At 36.6% G+C, this 15,679-nt stretch overlaps 5 protein-coding genes across 12 annotated transcripts; 4 read left to right on the forward strand and 1 right to left on the reverse strand.

Moving 5' to 3' along the window:
- Positions 1–660: 660 nt before the first annotated feature.
- LOC108840801 (protein ELF4-LIKE 4) lies at positions 661–2,006 on the forward strand. 2 transcript variants are annotated; one of them, XM_018613628.2, is made up of 2 exons: positions 661–879; positions 1,345–2,006. In XM_018613628.2, the coding sequence occupies exon 2, from the start codon at positions 1,390–1,392 to the stop codon at positions 1,735–1,737; it is 348 nt and encodes a 115-aa protein (XP_018469130.2). In that variant the 5' UTR covers positions 661–879; positions 1,345–1,389; the 3' UTR covers positions 1,738–2,006. The 2 variants fall into 2 exon arrangements, with proteins under 2 accessions (XP_018469130.2, XP_018469125.2); XM_018613623.2 differs by having other exon boundaries at positions 784–879; positions 1,390–2,006.
- A 255-nt stretch (positions 2,007–2,261) lies between these two features.
- On the forward strand, positions 2,262–5,690 carry LOC108809456 (uncharacterized). Of its 4 annotated transcripts, none has more exons than XM_018581599.2 (9): positions 2,262–2,416; positions 2,757–2,927; positions 3,049–3,223; positions 3,368–3,426; positions 3,526–4,386; positions 4,522–4,656; positions 4,879–5,172; positions 5,247–5,303; positions 5,388–5,690. In XM_018581599.2, exons 2-9 carry the CDS (start codon positions 2,799–2,801, stop codon positions 5,532–5,534), a joined length of 1,857 nt encoding a protein of 618 aa, XP_018437101.2. In that variant the 5' UTR covers positions 2,262–2,416; positions 2,757–2,798; the 3' UTR covers positions 5,535–5,690. The 4 variants fall into 4 exon arrangements, with proteins under 4 accessions (XP_018437101.2, XP_056864600.1, XP_056864597.1 ...); XM_057008620.1 differs by having other exon boundaries at positions 2,287–2,390; XM_057008617.1 differs by having other exon boundaries at positions 2,291–2,466.
- Positions 5,691–5,737: 47 nt separating this feature from the next.
- Positions 5,738–9,066, forward strand: LOC108809467 (developmentally-regulated G-protein 1). Of its 2 annotated transcripts, none has more exons than XM_018581608.2 (12): positions 5,738–5,874; positions 6,295–6,396; positions 6,548–6,615; positions 6,904–6,980; positions 7,103–7,283; positions 7,395–7,451; positions 7,528–7,602; positions 7,741–7,860; positions 7,965–8,135; positions 8,279–8,392; positions 8,485–8,655; positions 8,772–9,066. In XM_018581608.2, exons 2-12 carry the CDS (start codon positions 6,327–6,329, stop codon positions 8,865–8,867), a joined length of 1,200 nt encoding a protein of 399 aa, XP_018437110.2. In that variant the 5' UTR covers positions 5,738–5,874; positions 6,295–6,326; the 3' UTR covers positions 8,868–9,066. The 2 variants fall into 2 exon arrangements, with proteins under 2 accessions (XP_018437110.2, XP_056864607.1); XM_057008627.1 differs by lacking the exon at positions 5,738–5,874 and adding an exon at positions 5,897–6,180.
- Positions 9,067–9,134: 68 nt separating this feature from the next.
- LOC108809478 (protein IQ-DOMAIN 7) lies at positions 9,135–10,962 on the reverse strand. 3 transcript variants are annotated; one of them, XM_018581632.2, is made up of 5 exons: positions 10,781–10,962; positions 10,429–10,698; positions 10,154–10,348; positions 9,954–10,067; positions 9,135–9,872 (listed from the first exon to the last, which is right to left on the reverse strand). In XM_018581632.2, exons 1-5 carry the CDS (start codon positions 10,844–10,846, stop codon positions 9,393–9,395), a joined length of 1,125 nt encoding a protein of 374 aa, XP_018437134.1. In that variant the 5' UTR covers positions 10,847–10,962; the 3' UTR covers positions 9,135–9,392. The 3 variants fall into 3 exon arrangements, with proteins under 3 accessions (XP_018437134.1, XP_018437126.1, XP_018437121.1); XM_018581624.2 differs by having other exon boundaries at positions 9,954–10,064; positions 10,429–10,701; XM_018581619.2 differs by having other exon boundaries at positions 10,429–10,701; positions 10,781–10,960.
- Positions 10,963–13,706: 2,744 nt separating this feature from the next.
- On the forward strand, positions 13,707–15,436 carry LOC108844274 (uncharacterized). The gene is made up of 3 exons (XM_018617499.2): positions 13,707–14,405; positions 14,481–15,161; positions 15,246–15,436. Exons 1-3 carry the CDS (start codon positions 13,761–13,763, stop codon positions 15,342–15,344), a joined length of 1,425 nt encoding a protein of 474 aa, XP_018473001.1. The 5' UTR covers positions 13,707–13,760; the 3' UTR covers positions 15,345–15,436.
- The last annotated feature ends 243 nt before the right edge of the window (positions 15,437–15,679 follow it).

The raw sequence follows: 15,679 nt of genomic DNA on the forward strand, positions 1-15,679 counted from the left end.
GAATTCGCAGTCTATAGAAGTCAACTAACCAAACATTGCAACAAATTTTGTCTTAACTAGTGCAAAAGTGATTTATAAAAAAATACATAAAAACGTCAATCTAATTCGATGATCCCAAATGTTTGAAGTACATCTACAACGCACTCAGAAATTTATGAACAAGTGCCCGAGGTTAGAATCGTTAGACTGGAAGTTAGAACAACACCGAAGAAAGTAGTTAACACATGCAACGTGTAATCCATTTTGCCTGATGCTTACCCGGAATATCAATAATCGACAGATGGCGTGATCAGATGACTATCGAGAGAGAGATAAAATTTGAAGTCTTGGTGACGGGAACGATTTCGAGAAACTGCGAACCAAACCAATTGACAATAACGAAATGACGATGGTACCCTTACGCCAACAGATCGATCCCTCACGCATTTTTCATCTTTAAACAACCTGCCGTTTAAATTTTGCCCTTTCGACGACATGTTGTTAAACTGAACTAAACGCAAACAACAGCACGAATCTTTCACGGGTCCGGTTTTATTAGTCGGGTCGGAGTGATTCGATCCAGATGTCAGGCTTCTTTCTCTAACCTCCGTATCTCTGCCATGTTGAGATTCAGAATAAGTACAAGCTAAAAAGATAATCAATTTTTTTTCTTTTTAAAGGAATTAAAGTCACGCTTTAAATATCTCTGTCTCAAAAAAAACTGTTTGCCTACAGAAGAAAACAAGTGAATTCTTTATCTATTTACCTTTTTCTTTAACGCAGTAATTCAATAATTGTTGTCTTGTCACTATAAATTATAGCTAAAAATAAATCTCCAGAGAAAATAATATTCTCGTTCTCCATCGGCTTTCCTCTCATCGGAGCTCCCTGGTTCTGAAGGTAAGACAACTCTGGATCGGAACCTCTTTTCAACTTTGTCTTCCTTAGAGTTATGATATTTATTTATTTTTGCTTGCTTTCTGGGTTAGGTTGAATTATTAAGTTTTATCTCGGCTTATGTTTATTTCTGGAACAGCTTTTATTTCTTCTTTATATAGATCTCTTTCCCTCTTGTCTCATAAGAACAAAAGCTTGTGTTTTTTCTTCCTCCACTTTACTCAATTCATGACCTTGGTCGTGCTTGGGATCTTGTCTTAAATTGAGAGATTTTGAGATTGGACTAAAGTGTGTACTAATGGAATATTATGTGAGATCAGAGCTCTGAAATCAAGACAAGATCCGGTCAACGCACTAAGGATAAACTCTGTATTTGCAAGTAGTCATTTTATCTGGTCAACATCATCTTTCATGTAAATTGAGTCCCTTTCTTTGGCTTTTGTTTGTTCTTTGCATTTTTTTTTACAGGAACCAAAGACAAGATTTTGATCTTGGTGGTGGAGAAACCGAAAGATGGAAGGAGATGTGTTCTCAGGCTTCGGAGAGAGACACAACATGGATGGGAAACTGCTGCAGAGTTTCCAGAAGAGCTTTGTGGATGTTCAAGACATTTTGGATCAGAACCGGCTGCTGATCAACGAGATCAATCAGAACCACGAGTCCAAACAGCCTGATAACCTGGGTCGAAACGTCGGTCTCATCAAAGAGCTCAACAACAACATCAGAAGAGTGGCTAGCCTTTACGGTGACCTCTCTCATTCTTTCGCAAGATCGATGGAGGCTTCATCAGAAGGTGAATCTAGTGGAACCTTGAAATCTTCCGATGGGAAAGCTAACCAGAAGAGGTTTAGATCCGGTTAGTGTTATATATAAACCGAGAGAGAGCCACCACCAAAAGCTGATTTTCATTCAAAGACTCAGAGCTAATTTGATTGAAGAGAAAGAAAGAAGAAAAAAGAGTTTTTTTACTACTGCAATATCTCACTGTTGGAAAATGATAAGCTACATACGTTTTTCACCAAAAGATGATTTTCAGATTAATTGTTTGTTTGTTTGTTTTACTTTGGAAAAAAACTTGAAGAAACTTGTTGTAAAGTTCACACATTTGAGTTTATGATTTGGTTTCTCCACTGTGAGATTTATGTATAATGTGATTCAATTTTTCTCTAACTCTAAGACGGCACGTAATCTAGATCTAGAAGTCTTAGACGGCACGCTGTTGTACTGCAAGAGAGCTGGGACGGAACGTAGTTCGATCTTTCCCGGGCAGATATTTACTTCTTCTTTTTAACTGACGTGGAAGCATCTTGGAGCTTCCCGCAGAACAATGCGGATCCCAACTGGCATTATACAATCGAATTAAATAAAAAAGCTTTGGAATCCGGACCTGTGTTACACACTGTGTACTAGGGGGAAACAAAAGGCGAAAGCGAGCCAAAAACAGAGAAAAAAAAAAGCAGAACACAAAATTTCCAAAACTTAGTCGAAAAGCCTCGAGCTCGGTGAAACGTTCGGTATCTTATCCGTTCGACTTGCTCTGGTAAACTCTCGGAAACACACTCGTTACTGTGTGTTTTCCTGCTGTTTTTGGTAACTTTTTTTGATAATGCTTTCCCTGAGATTTCGTGTTGGTGTTTGTTTTTTATTAGTAGAATCTGCCAAAGACTTGATTTTTAGGACTGCAACATGCAATTTCTACAAGAGTTTGTAAAAGAGTAGCTTAAATTTCAAAACTTTCTTAAAATTTTTGGAGATGCATCTATGGTTGTGTCTCTGTTATGAGTGTCTAAAGGAGAGTTTTTTTTTCGTGTGCTTGCATATATATTGAGCAAGTGTAGGTTTTATTTGCTTATTCATTTTGTTATTGTGATTCATTCAAGGTCAGTATTTGCGTTTGAAGCTGCAATTTGGGAGACTAATCTATGGGGACAATGTTTGGCTCTGTGGAAGACTATGGAGAGATGTTTCGAGACACTGCTGCTCAGACTAGAGACCCATCGCTCTCTTCAGAAAATTACATTGGAACTCCTGTTGTCTACAAGCTTGTTCGGGTAATGTTCACAAAATGTGTATCTTAAAGAGTTATGGAAAACATGATGTTTGTGCTACAAGTTTTTTTTAGCCTTTTTTCAGTATTGTGTCTGAGGCTGGTCATGTGAATCACACCATTAGGTTGCACAAGATGGGAGACTAGTTCCTGCAACTGATGAAGAAATGTTGGAGGTCAAGGACTTGGTTGAGAACAACGAGAATGATATGCCTATTGCACCTGATCCTGGACAGACTGAGGAGTGCATTTTCGATGTAGGGTCGCCTTCTCAGTTTCTGCAGCTAGATAGTTTTGAAGGTTCGGTCACAATCACTCTTAAGCATATTATACAGCCTTTTGCTTGTTCAAACCGTCTAGTCTGCCTATATGTCTTCCTTATAATGAAATCATTTGTGCCTCTCGGCGATAACTTTGCTTATCCAACTCAGTTATTGAATCCAGGCTTATTCCAGCCAGAAACTGTAGAAGCATATACAGAAAATTTGAATTCTCGACTTGAGGTCTGTCACCTCTCTCTAATTTTTGTTTCCCCTGTGATTATGGCTTAGATAGCCGTTTGATTCATTCATCTTTACACCCACATTTGAAACATTTCGCAGTGTAAAGAGGAGTTGGTGTATGGATCTGAGATGCTTTTTACTCTCCCGGATACCAACTATCAAAGTTCCAATGAGTTTCCTTGGAACGAGGAATTTGTCCAATCCGAAGTTTTCCTGCAGGAACCAATTAGTTTTTCATCAAATGGATGCAGTGTAGATCAATCTATTGGTGATGTCTCAGCATACTCAATTGCTACAGGTGGTAGTCCTAAAGCACCTGCATTGTCAGCAAGTGCCTCAAACACTGGATTTTCTGGAGATAGAGACGAGATATGCTTGGGCAACCTTTCGATTAAAGCACTGCAAGAGACATTCAGAGCCACGTTTGGTCGTGAAACTACTTGCAAGGACAAACTCTGGCTCAAAAGGAAGATCGAGATGGGACTGATTCGTCCACGTGTTATGCCAACAAATGATAACGGACTGATTATTGGAGGTCAAGATAACTGTACTGGTACGGTTGTTGCTGTTAGCAAGGATACGGTTGATGAAGGAAGAGCTAATACCTGCAAGGACACACCATCTACTCCTGATTGCACAGATGATTTTGAGGATAGTCTTATTGAAGCTTCTGTGGACCATTACTCTGGAAATGAAGATTTTGAAGGCGAATACAGGTCAGCGAAAAGAGTTAGGAAGGCTACAAGGAGATATATCGAAGAGATTTCAAAACTTGAGGAACAACAGCAAAGTAAAGAGTCACTGATCCCTTCGAAAGATGAGAGGTCTATTAGCACCGTTTCTTCAGGAAGAAGAGTTGTTGTAACCAGGATGGTATCTCTGGGTGGTTCCATAATTCAGGTTCCCTATGTTTCTCATGTGAGGAGAAGCCGCCCCAGGGAAAACATAATGGCTCTTGGGGTATTTCTCTTTGTCACTTATTGTAGAGCCATTCCACAGTGAATAGATTTAAACATGAAATGATCTTTTAGTTTTTTTCTTTGGTGCTGTGTCAAGGTAAGTAAGGATAACACTGATTATCTGAACGTTTTGTAGGAGTTTCATTCCGGTTTATGGGAGGTGAAAGCTACTCCGGAAGAGAGTGACCTGAATCTAAGCCAAACTCAGTTGAACAATGACGTGAACCGAGTTTCAGGTGTCAAATCTGTTTCTGGACCTGTCCAGAAAAAAGTAAGCACACTTCATCATTTTCTATAGCTTCATCATCAGTCATCACTGATTGAGAGAAAAAAATTTCAATATAACATAATCCATATTATTGTGATTCTTTCTATGCAAAGAGTCTCTTAAACTTTGGGGAAGGGACTCGCCTAAATAGGATGTTTTGGATGGATTTGATTCATGGTATGATAACAATTAGTTGCTCATTGCATTCTTGATTCGCAAATGCAGGTAACTAGTCATCGTCAGAGCTACGAGGACCATTCAAAACCTGAGGTGGATCAAGACACCATGGAGCCAGAGTACATGGACTCATCAGGAGATAGCTCAGATGATAGTACTTATAGCCACGCTGATCGACCAATCATGCAAAGTGCAATGAGAAGGAAGCATCACAGAGCTTGGTCACTCTCTGAGGTTAAGAAACTGGTGGAAGGTGTGTCCCAATATGGAGTTGGGAAATGGTCTGTGATCAAAAAGCTTACGTTTTCGTCACACTCGTATCGTACCCCAGTGGATCTCAAGGTTACTTCGATTGAACCATTCAACTCTGTCTTCTTAATGTTTTTTTTCTTAACTACAAGTGTCTCTTTCGACAGGACAAATGGCGAAATCTACTCAGAGCAAGCTTTTCTCGGACTCCTTTAAACAAAATGGTTAGCACTTCCCAACGTGCTTTAACCAATATTAACTAACTTCGGTTTGAGACTGAACTGGTTAGTGGTTGTGTATCTCTGCAGGGGAAACACGGGTCGATGGCTATTCCAAGTCAGGTTCTGTCACAGGTAAGAGAGCTTGCTCAGAAGAAATCACATGTTTCACCGGCAAGGAAGGCTAGAATGGTGAGGGCATCATCAAGACACGTTGCCGCGGAAAATCTGAGATGATGACATCTTTTTTACTTTTTTTTGATTTCATAGACTTAATTCTAAGGTAGCTTTTGTGGTCTAACCGGGCCTATAAACCGGTGGCATGGAACAGACGAATATGAACGGTTTTCTAATATATTGGCTAATCTGTCCTGTGGTTAACTTGAGATAAAATCCCAAATTAATACGCTGCATCTCAGAGAAACAGGCTTATAAGTAATCGAATTTAAAAATGGGCCTAATACGGCTTAAATGGGCCCAAAACCTTTTTTTGTACGACCTATTGCTCGCTCTTACAGTCGTGCTCTCTCTCTCTCTCTATCTCTCTTCTCTGGAGATCGCCTTCGTCGATTCCACTGTGAGTCGCACATCGAATCCTTCCAACTCGTTCACAGATAGCCTTTGATTTTGCAAATTATTTGTAGTAGAAATCTAATTAAATTTTTATGAATCCTGCTTGTTTCATATAATTGCATTTATTTTATTTTTTTATTAGACGATTGTGTACAGAGCTGTGTGTTTTCGCCTTTTGTTATTTACTGGGTCGATTTCGTTTGATAGATATATGCTAATTTAAGCAAAAATATGAATTCAAAAAGCTTGATACGCCTGTGGATGGATATGGTGGTTATTTAGCTCCTCTTGTTTAATTATCAATTCTGAAGTGAGTTATTTGATTTAATGGTTAAGCTAAGCTGTCTACTACTAATCTATGAACTTTTCTGCTTTGTTGTATGTTTCTGATTCTGAGTCTTCTTTTGTCCTGTCTTCTCTTTAGTGAGATATAGTAGCAGAAGCAACTGAAGAACAATGGGGATCATCGAAAGGATTAAAGAAATTGAGGCCGAGATGGCTCGGACCCAGAAGAATAAAGCTACAGGTTCTCTCTCTCTCTTTTGCATAATCAGTTTCTTTTGGTTCATCCTTAGAAGTAACATGACTGTTGTAGTAATTACAGTAAACAAATTTTTATGACTGCTTCTATTCTCCTTTTTTTATTTTATTTGATAAATGTCTTACGTGATGCACAGAGTATCATCTTGGTCAACTCAAGGCAAAGATTGCAAAGCTCAGGACACAACTGTTGGAGCCTCCAAAAGTAAGCTCTTGATAAAAGACTAAACCATTAGCCTATGCCATTGTTTCTAGATAGCTGGGTAGTTCTTTGAAGAAACTGTTTGATTCTTATCTAACTTGGGTGATCTTTATTGTTTTCCTCGCTGTTGATGTATCTTTTATCACCTTAGCTTGTCTTTTAAGAACTAATGTGTACTGTTCAATTTCTACTTTGTGACCACCTGTATATATGAATGCTGCTTGTACCTGAAGTAGGGTTTCAAAATAACTGCTTCAGTTTGTAATTTGTCTTCCTAATTTTCTGTCTCAGGGTGCTAGTGGAGGTGGGGAAGGTTTTGAAGTCACCAAGTATGGTCATGGACGTGTTGCACTTATAGGATTTCCAAGGTCGAGTGTCTAAGATTATTATGCCCTTGGAATTCCGTTAACAAATATTTTTCATTCTTCTCCTTTAGAAATCTCAGGCGTTGGGTTTAGGGAAACTGATGGAAGTGGTTGTTACTTTGCAGTGTTGGAAAGTCCACGCTTCTGACAATGTTAACTGGAACGCATTCAGAAGCAGCCTCATATGAGTTTACAACACTTACGTGTATCCCTGGAGTAATTCACTACAATGACACGAAGATTCAGCTTCTTGATCTTCCTGGTATCATTGAAGGTGCTTCTGAAGGAAAGGGGCGAGGAAGGCAGGTTGAAATCCAGTCCCTTGGTTTTCGTATTGGTTATATCATAAGTTTCTTGCCAACCAGAAGAATATGATCAGGATGATTCGAACTTTGATTGTAACTGCTTATTTCTCAGGTTATTGCTGTTGCAAAGTCTTCCGATCTTGTATTGATGGTTCTTGATGCCTCAAAGGTAAGTTACGCTGTGGCTGCCCATGGTAATTGCTATTTAGTAACCTTATTCTTTTCGTTATTCAAAAAAATGTTAGAGTGAAGGCCACAGGCAAATTCTGACTAAGGAACTTGAGGCAGTGGGCTTGCGGCTAAACAAAAAGCCTCCACAGGTAAAGAATCTCCATTGAGAAACTTGGTCAAGTTACAGATGTAGCATCTAATACTTTGAAGTCTAAATTCTTTCTGGTTCTCTTCGATGTCCATTGAGCAACAGTTGATTTTGTATTTTTGCTTTCTCTGTACGATAGATATACTTTAAGAAGAAAAAGACCGGTGGAATCTCTTTCAACACTACAGCACCCTTGACTCACATTGATGAGAAGCTATGTTATCAAATCCTGCATGAATACAAAATCCACAATGCTGAGGTACGAAATTCCAATTTAAATCTTGTATTAGGTTTTAAAGCTTTCTAATTGTAGCTTTGCTTTGCTCACAGACGTCTAATTTAAATTAATGGTGAGTTTTTCAGGTGCTATTCCGTGAGAATGCCACAGTGGATGACTTTATCGATGTCATTGAAGGCAATCGCAAATATATCAGGTGTGTGTATGTCTACAACAAAATTGATGTTGTTGGAATTGATGATGTGGATAGACTAGCACGGCAGCCAAATTCCATCGTTATTAGCTGTAATCTTAAGGCAAGTTAATTACTTCGAATACCAGTCTTTTGATCTCCGAGGATGTCAAATTCTAAAACTCCAATTCGGTCCTGTTTTAGTTTCCTTGTGCATTCCGAGTCCTCACTGGGTCTAACGGTGAATGACTTTGTTGCTTGAAACAGCTAAACTTAGACAGACTACTTGCAAGGATGTGGGACGAAATGGGACTTGTGAGAGTTTACTCGAAGCCTCAGGGCCAGCAACCAGATTTCGATGAGCCTTTTGTCCTCTCATCTGTAAGTGTTTTTCTTTTTCCTCATTGCAAGATACCATTGAAGCTTGTCAACATCAATAATATCCATATTTGATTACTTGTCTGATTCATCAGGATCGAGGTGGTTGCACGGTTGAAGACTTCTGTAACCACGTCCACAGGACATTGGTGAAGGATATGAAGTATGCTCTTGTGTGGGGCACAAGCGCAAGGCACAATCCTCAGAATTGTGGTCTTTCTCAGCATCTTGAAGACGAAGATGTTGTTCAGATTGTCAAGAAAAAGGTGCATAAAATGAAAATATTTCCACTGACATAGGCTAATGTCTCAAAGTCAAATGTATATAATATAATCTCTATGCTATGATGATGAGACTATACTGTTGATTCTGGAATCTGTAGGAGAGAGACGAAGGAGGAAGAGGCCGGTTCAAGTCACACTCTAATGCCCCTGCTAGAATTGCAGACCGAGAGAAGAAAGCTCCTCTTAAGCAATAAACTCAGCTGGTCAGTGATCCCCATACACACATCTTCACCATCTTATTCATAGATGGTTTCACCTGAGTGTTATGATGTACTATGTTGTATTTCTGAATCATTTTTTTTGCCTTCTCTTACCGTATAAGTTTTCAAACCAATTGTTTTTTCAAGAATACAATTAGTTCCTATTTACCTTTTCATAAACTATGTTTTGATTTTTGTGAGCGAGTCTGCCCTCGAGTTCTTGTTATGTCCAAGTAAAAGTTGGAATGCATCCATAGTGAAGGTTTAAAACAAACAAGGATGAACAAAATAGACCCAGATTTCAAGTTACTTAGAAGTGGCTTAAGTAGCCAAACACTACAAAGCTCAAATAACTCACATCAATATTCTTATATGTAATCCGTACACAGAAGCTGTTTCTGTATCTATATATAGTTCGTGTATATATGTTTAACAGGAACCGCTCCTGAAACAAGACGAAGAGAAAGCAACAGGCTGTTGAAACTGACTTGAAAAGAAACAAACATAACTCGTTCATTTTTAGCTTCGCTGGCTCTTGGCCCAGAGATGTCTTCCAGTTACTATCTCCGGTGGGTATAAATCAGTACACTGGTCTGAACCAGCAGCACTGCTTCTTGCATCACCATTGCAAGATGATCCTGATCCTCTCTGCTTAGCTTGAGTAGATTGTGTCAGGCTCATGTAGCTCGGCTTCCGATAATACCCACCACTTTCAAGTACCCTGCCGGGGAATGCAACTGGCGATAGAGATGTCGACGAGGTTGATGTCTCGTCGTGTAAAGAATCTGAACTTGTGCCAGATGAGACCTGAGGTAGAAGATGAGGAGGTCTAGCAAGAACTCTGGTCGAAGTAAGATTGTTCTTCCTGACTTTTACAGTCTCGTGTTCAGACGATACGCTGCTGTCACTGCATTTCTCAGACCAGTTCCTACCGGGACCGCTCTTGCGCAAACCAAGATTCTTGATAGATCTTGCGTTTGGGCTTGGACACGTCCTCGACTGGCCAAAACAACCAAAAACAAACTCATTCAGACATTATTGCAACTAGCAGGTCTATGTTCTGAAATGACATAAACCAACCTGATGTGTGAGAGCATACACCATAGCTCTCTCCCTCTTAATAGCTCCTTCTTGCTTCATCTGTAACTTAGTTTTCACTTCCTTAACACTTTTTGGACTACCACACCAACTCTTCTACAAAAAACATCAATCAAGAGTCCCATATAAGTGTTTAATACTCTTTACTCAAAAAAGTAACTCCCAAAGCTTTGAATCTTTACCTCGCTCTGCTTTGCAGAATCTTTAAGTTCAGTAGAGTCTGAAGGCGCTCTGCGATGAGCTCTCACACGAGACTGAACACGAACAAGAGCTTGCATACACCTGAGCGTAACAGCCGCTTGTTTCCTAACTTGTCTACCACGAAATATCGCCTGGATTCTCACTACAGCCTTCAAAGCTCTAAACGCCTGTCTTGCCTGAACAAAAAAGCAAAACACAGAGAGCTTTTTAAGATAAAAAGAGAATCAGAGACATAACGGTGAGCCAATAACTATACCAGGAAAGCACGAAAAGCAGCTTGGATTCTTGTAGAAGCCCATTCTCTCTTAACCAGTAAGAAATCCTTGGGAGGAGCTCGAATGAGAGCTGCCATGGCGACAGCGAAAGCCTCGTCGGCGGAGAAGGAAGGTGGCTCTGAGCCTAGAGAAGAAAGTCCGTAGCTTCCACGGCGGTTGAGGAAACATTCTTTGGAGGAGGAGGAGGATGATGTGAAGCTCTCGGATGAAAGCCTCCACAGCTTCCACTTCTTCTTGCTGGTTAACTTCTCCTGCTGCAATAAAGACACAAGACAACATGTTTGTTAAGAGTAGTAGAGAAGAGAAACATTCAAGAGATGTAAGATCGATCACCTGATGATCATCAGCGTGTTTTCTGTGAGATAGTAGTGATTTAATCCAGTTTCCTGACCCGCCCATCGGCTAAAAATCGAAACTTTGGCTCGTTGATTCTTACAAAAATCAAAACTTTGGAAGCTGTTGGAAAGACTGTTCCTTGGAATTGGGTTTGTGAATGAGATTTTGATGTTGACAAAAGTAGGCAGTGTTAAAAGAGGAAAGAAGAGAGAAAGGACGGTTTTGAAATTTGAAATTTTGAGGGAACGAAAGCAATTTCTTATAAAATAACGGTAAAACTTTAATTTATTCTTCTTTGGGGGGAAATTAATAACTTTCCTAAAGTTTTGTTAAAACCACTATTGTTTTCCAATTCTATATTTTAACCCCCCCCCACAAGTTAATGGGACAATCCAGAATTTGGGATCGGGCAAGGACTGTTCCAAACTGTTCCAAACTAATCCCACAAGTTTATAGGCCTTTGGAAAATTATTTATGCTAGAATTGGAGATTCCGGATCAACTACAAAACACTATTTTAACGTGAATTTAACACGAAAACTTCTCCAATTTAACTGCAAAAATTTTATCATTTTAGTGCAACACTGAAATTTTACATTGAATTTGGTGTGACACTATTCACCATACTAAAATACTACTCCCTCCGTTTCATTTTATTTGTCGTTCTAGACTTCGGCACACGGATTAATAAAACATTTAAGTTTGTATATTTACTAGATAAAAACATCATTACCAATACACCTAACCAGATTTCAACCAATAGAAAAATAGTTTAGAATAAAAAATCAATAAATTTTGCATTGAAATCATAAAACGACACTTATTTTGAAACAAAATTTTTACTCTAAAACGACATATAATTTGAAACGGAGGGAGTATTCATCATACTAAAATATTATTCACTTGTTTTATTAATAAAATATATATAATTAAATAAATAATAAATATATAATATTATAAAATAGTTTTAGTGTGAAGTTTAGTGTTATAGTTGAAAAAAACTTGTTTTAAGTGTTGAAAAATTACACTAAAATAGTGTGGTCTTGACATTAAAATAGTGTTAGTGGTTGGAGATGTTTTTAGACATTAAAATTAGATCAGATGGATTATAGATTTTTTTATTACACATGATACCTACTACCTAGTATCAAATATATTATAGGTTTTCTAAATATGCAATTTGGCTGACTAATGGCAAAGCTTTTGCGATTTTCTAATAATTCATATATATCGCCTCTAATGTTTTCCTTCTTTTTCCCATCATTTTCTATTTAACTAATCCTTTGTTTTTAGTTCAACTAACAACTAGAAGTAAAAAGTATAGATGTATGTTATATGCGGAAATAAATATCTACGAAAAATTATAAAAACTATAAGTAAAAAGTATAGATGTATGTCATATGCGGGAATAAATATCTACAAAAAACTAAATTGCAATAGTATTTTTTTTATTTTTAGCATCAGAAATTTACAGGAAAGAATTGAACCGTTTACCTAAATTTTAATAGTAATTAACATTTAATTTTGTTTAGTTTTACATATTTTGTGAGTTATTAAATTTTGATGTATTAGTGTGCTTGATCTTAAAACAATATTCAACTTTGCGATGATATTTGTTTCTAAAAGCCTTGTTTGATTTTAATCTAGTGCAATTGGTTTCTTGTTTATATGATTATTTTAATTATAATTTTGTATTTTTTGTTTGGGTTTTATATTGGGGTTTGTGAATTTTTGTATTTCAAAAATCACTAATAAAATTTATAACTAATAAAATTCCCAAAACCAAAAATGTTGTTTAAGACCAGCTAAAATTGCAATATTTAAAGTATAACTTTACATTAAAAAATTACACACTAACATAAACTCAACTCAATTAAAAATCTATTTAATGTTTAAAAAAACTTCCTTGTAAACTTTTTTTTTTTGTGAAGACAAGACTAAGTAAAAATTATATGCACAACATTCTAAACTGAAATCTTGTTTTTCAAGAAGTAAAACATCATAAGTATTAAAACCTTTAGATGATTATGTTACATGTTATAGCTGTTGACTTTATAAAATATGTAGGTAGTTGAGTTATTTGAAAACTTCTTCTATTATATAGTTACTATATTATATTCAATTTGATATTTTATCTATTCAAAGATGTATAAATTTCTATTAAAAAAATGATTCAAACTTGAAATAATTAGTTGTTTATTTATATGAAGATATGAACATCCCATATATATTTTAATATCTTAAAACTATATTTCTAACTAATTCAATATACTAATTTTGTCAAAAAAAACCAATTTTATTCCAATGAATTCCATTAATTATCATTCATTTAGTTCCATTTATTCCATTTATTAACAAGGTTACAGCCTTAGAATTTCTCAAAAGAATCCTTTGGCTTCTTTAGGAGTAAATTGCTTAAAATTAATGCCTAACAATTATACGAAAAATAACTGTTTGAGACTTTTGAAGGTGAAGAGGTATTTTGAAAGAATTTAGGAATTTGTTTTTTTTCTTTTTAAGTTATACTCCCTCCGTTTCGAATTATTTGTCGTTTTATAGTAAAATTTTTGTTTCAAAATAAGTGTCGTTTTTCGGTTTTCAATGCAAAATTTATTGATAATATTATATATTCTATTTTTCTATTGGTTGATATATGATTATTTGTATTAGTAATAATATTTTTATTTTGAAAATATGTAAAATTAAATATTTTTTTAATTTGTGTGTATAAATTTAGAACGACAAATAATATGAAACAGAGGGAATAGGAATTTAGATTATTTATTTGGAGTTGTATTGTAATTTTGTGAAAGGGTGCCATGTGTCAAAATTTGATAGGTATATTATTTTCGATAAATGTAAATCTTTAATTAGGCTAGGTCAGTTGTCTAACATGTATAATATATATCTCGGTTTATGCCGTCAAAGAAATAAGCAGAAAGCTTTTCGACTTCAAACTTAATTTTCGGTTGTTTTCAATGGCTGGAAGGGAGTTTTCAGATGAACCAGTTTTTAAGCTGAAACTTCTTGTTGACAAGGAGAAAAACAAGGTTGTCTTGGCTGAGGTTTGTAAGGATTTTGTTGATGTACTCTTTAGTTTTTTGATATTGCCGATGGGTACCATTGTCAGATTGCTGCAGAAATATCAGCAGAATCAAAAGTCATCTCAACCTGCAACAATAGGTTGTTTCAACAATCTCTACAAGAGTGTTGCTGACATGAGCACTGAGGATTTCTTAACCGAGCCTTGTAGGCATATACTTTTGAATCCGATTAATGCGAAAGAGCGGGAATGCAAACGACTTAAAGTTAACATAGATGACACCCCGGCCGCAAAGTACTATAGGTGCCCGAATTTGGAAGCTTCTGATTCATGCTATAGGGCATATAGTAACTTCTGCTCCTTAAAATGCACATGTGGCAAGTTTATGGAAAAGGAGATAAACACAAAGGACGATGATCCTAAAGAAATATTTGTCAGCGGGAGGAAGTCTTTCATCATTTTAGACAATATGGAAGTGGGGTTTTGTTCCATTGCCCTCACCTTGAAGGCACTTAGAGGACTCGGTTATACAGATCTTAATAAGCTGGATGAGATGCTTGTAGAGGTTGGTCACAAAGAGGTAATTACATTTTCATGAATCTATGTTTTTTCTTTTACATGTTTTGTCCTCTAATAAATGAAAATCCTAATGTAGGTACTAGCTTTGCTGGAATGCTTATTCTCTTCGGATACTCCCTTGACGGATGTGTTCTTGATGAAACGGAGCTCATGTATCATTACAAGGACACATAACATGCCAAACCTAGCCGTGCCAGCTTGTGGTAAAACAAAACCAGATGAGGTACTATCAGTCACTGTTTTTGTTAGGAAGCAGGACAAGAAGGTTCTTTATGCCGAAAGCGGGCAAGAGTTTGTGGATTTACTACTCATGTTCCTGGCTGTCCCTTTGGAGTCATTATGGAAACTATCCGGAGCCAATATTAAACTGGGATGCATTGACACCTTTTATAAAAGCATGAAGAGTTTGAGCTCTAGCGAAGGCACAAGTGTATTGACTTGCAGATCTATGCTTCCTATTAACTATAGTTTCCAGGCACCGCTGCTTGATGTCTGTTGGAAAGATCCTGTTGTGTGGACAGTGTCAGTAAACTTCAGGAGCTATGCTTTGAAACTGATGTATCCAAACTATGATGGAAGTACGGAATCAACAGTTCATGGTAGCAGTGGGCTTGTAAGGAGAGGGACAACGTACATGATTTCAGATGATCTTACCATCTCTCCTACTAACTCGTGTTCAACTATTTGCATACTGAAGAAGTTGAATGTGGGCTTGGATGAGATTGAGGAGCATGTAATCAACATTAGCAAAACAGAGGTATGAATCTAATAACTTTTTTAATAACCAATAGACCTATATTTCTCAATATATTTTGACCTAATATTAAATCTACTAATGCAGGCCATCGGTTTACTCAGAGCTTCACTGATGACATCAACTGCATTGACCACGGCTTTAGGCAGCTTACTCCTAAAGAAGCAAATAGATGAGAAACTCTAAGTTATACTCTCTCTGTTTCAAAATGTTATATGTTTTGGTTTTTTTCACACAAATTAATAAAAATATTAAATTTAATTATTAAATACATAATTTTTTGTGATTATTTATTTTTTCATGATTCTAAATCAATACAAATTCAATAAAATGTAATTAATTTTTTTGAAGTTTGCAATTAATCATTACTATTAATTAATAAAAAAATGTATTGGAAATTTTTGGAAGTATCTTTATAAAAGGAGTATTTGTTGGAATTGTAAATTCAGGTTTTCAAATCACACCTTCTTATATTTTTGCTTTTACTTTTTCTCTTTCTTTGTTTCCTCTTAAATAAAACA

The sequence above is a fragment of the Raphanus sativus genome, chromosome 1 (genome assembly GCF_000801105.2).
Source record: "Raphanus sativus cultivar WK10039 chromosome 1, ASM80110v3, whole genome shotgun sequence".
Classification (NCBI taxonomy): domain Eukaryota; kingdom Viridiplantae; phylum Streptophyta; class Magnoliopsida; order Brassicales; family Brassicaceae; genus Raphanus; species Raphanus sativus.

Excerpts from the sequence above, each read along its gene's own strand:
- LOC108809478 (XM_018581619.2), bottom strand. The coding sequence starts at position 10,846 with ATGGGCGGGTCAGGAAACTGGATTAAATCACTACTATCTCACAGAAAA. Across the intron at positions 10,702-10,780 it reads AACACGCTGATGATCATCAG|CAGGAGAAGTTAACCAGCAA; the intron begins GTGATCGATCTT and ends TCTTTATTGCAG. Across the intron at positions 10,068-10,153 it reads ATTCTGCAAAGCAGAGCGAG|AAGAGTTGGTGTGGTAGTCC; the intron begins GTAAAGATTCAA and ends TGTTTTTTGTAG.
- LOC108844274 (XM_018617499.2), top strand. The coding sequence starts at position 13,761 with ATGGCTGGAAGGGAGTTTTCAGATGAACCAGTTTTTAAGCTGAAACTT. Across the intron at positions 14,406-14,480 it reads TAGAGGTTGGTCACAAAGAG|GTACTAGCTTTGCTGGAATG; the intron begins GTAATTACATTT and ends ATCCTAATGTAG. Across the intron at positions 15,162-15,245 it reads TCAACATTAGCAAAACAGAG|GCCATCGGTTTACTCAGAGC; the intron begins GTATGAATCTAA and ends CTACTAATGCAG.
- LOC108840801 (XM_018613628.2), top strand. The coding sequence starts at position 1,390 with ATGGAAGGAGATGTGTTCTCAGGCTTCGGAGAGAGACACAACATGGAT.
- LOC108809467 (XM_018581608.2), top strand. The coding sequence starts at position 6,327 with ATGGGGATCATCGAAAGGATTAAAGAAATTGAGGCCGAGATGGCTCGG. Across the intron at positions 7,452-7,527 it reads TGGTTCTTGATGCCTCAAAG|AGTGAAGGCCACAGGCAAAT; the intron begins GTAAGTTACGCT and ends AAAAAATGTTAG. Across the intron at positions 7,861-7,964 it reads ACAAAATCCACAATGCTGAG|GTGCTATTCCGTGAGAATGC; the intron begins GTACGAAATTCC and ends TGAGTTTTTCAG.
- LOC108809456 (XM_018581599.2), top strand. The coding sequence starts at position 2,799 with ATGGGGACAATGTTTGGCTCTGTGGAAGACTATGGAGAGATGTTTCGA. Across the intron at positions 2,928-3,048 it reads TTGTCTACAAGCTTGTTCGG|GTTGCACAAGATGGGAGACT; the intron begins GTAATGTTCACA and ends TCACACCATTAG. Across the intron at positions 4,657-4,878 it reads CTGGACCTGTCCAGAAAAAA|GTAACTAGTCATCGTCAGAG; the intron begins GTAAGCACACTT and ends TCGCAAATGCAG.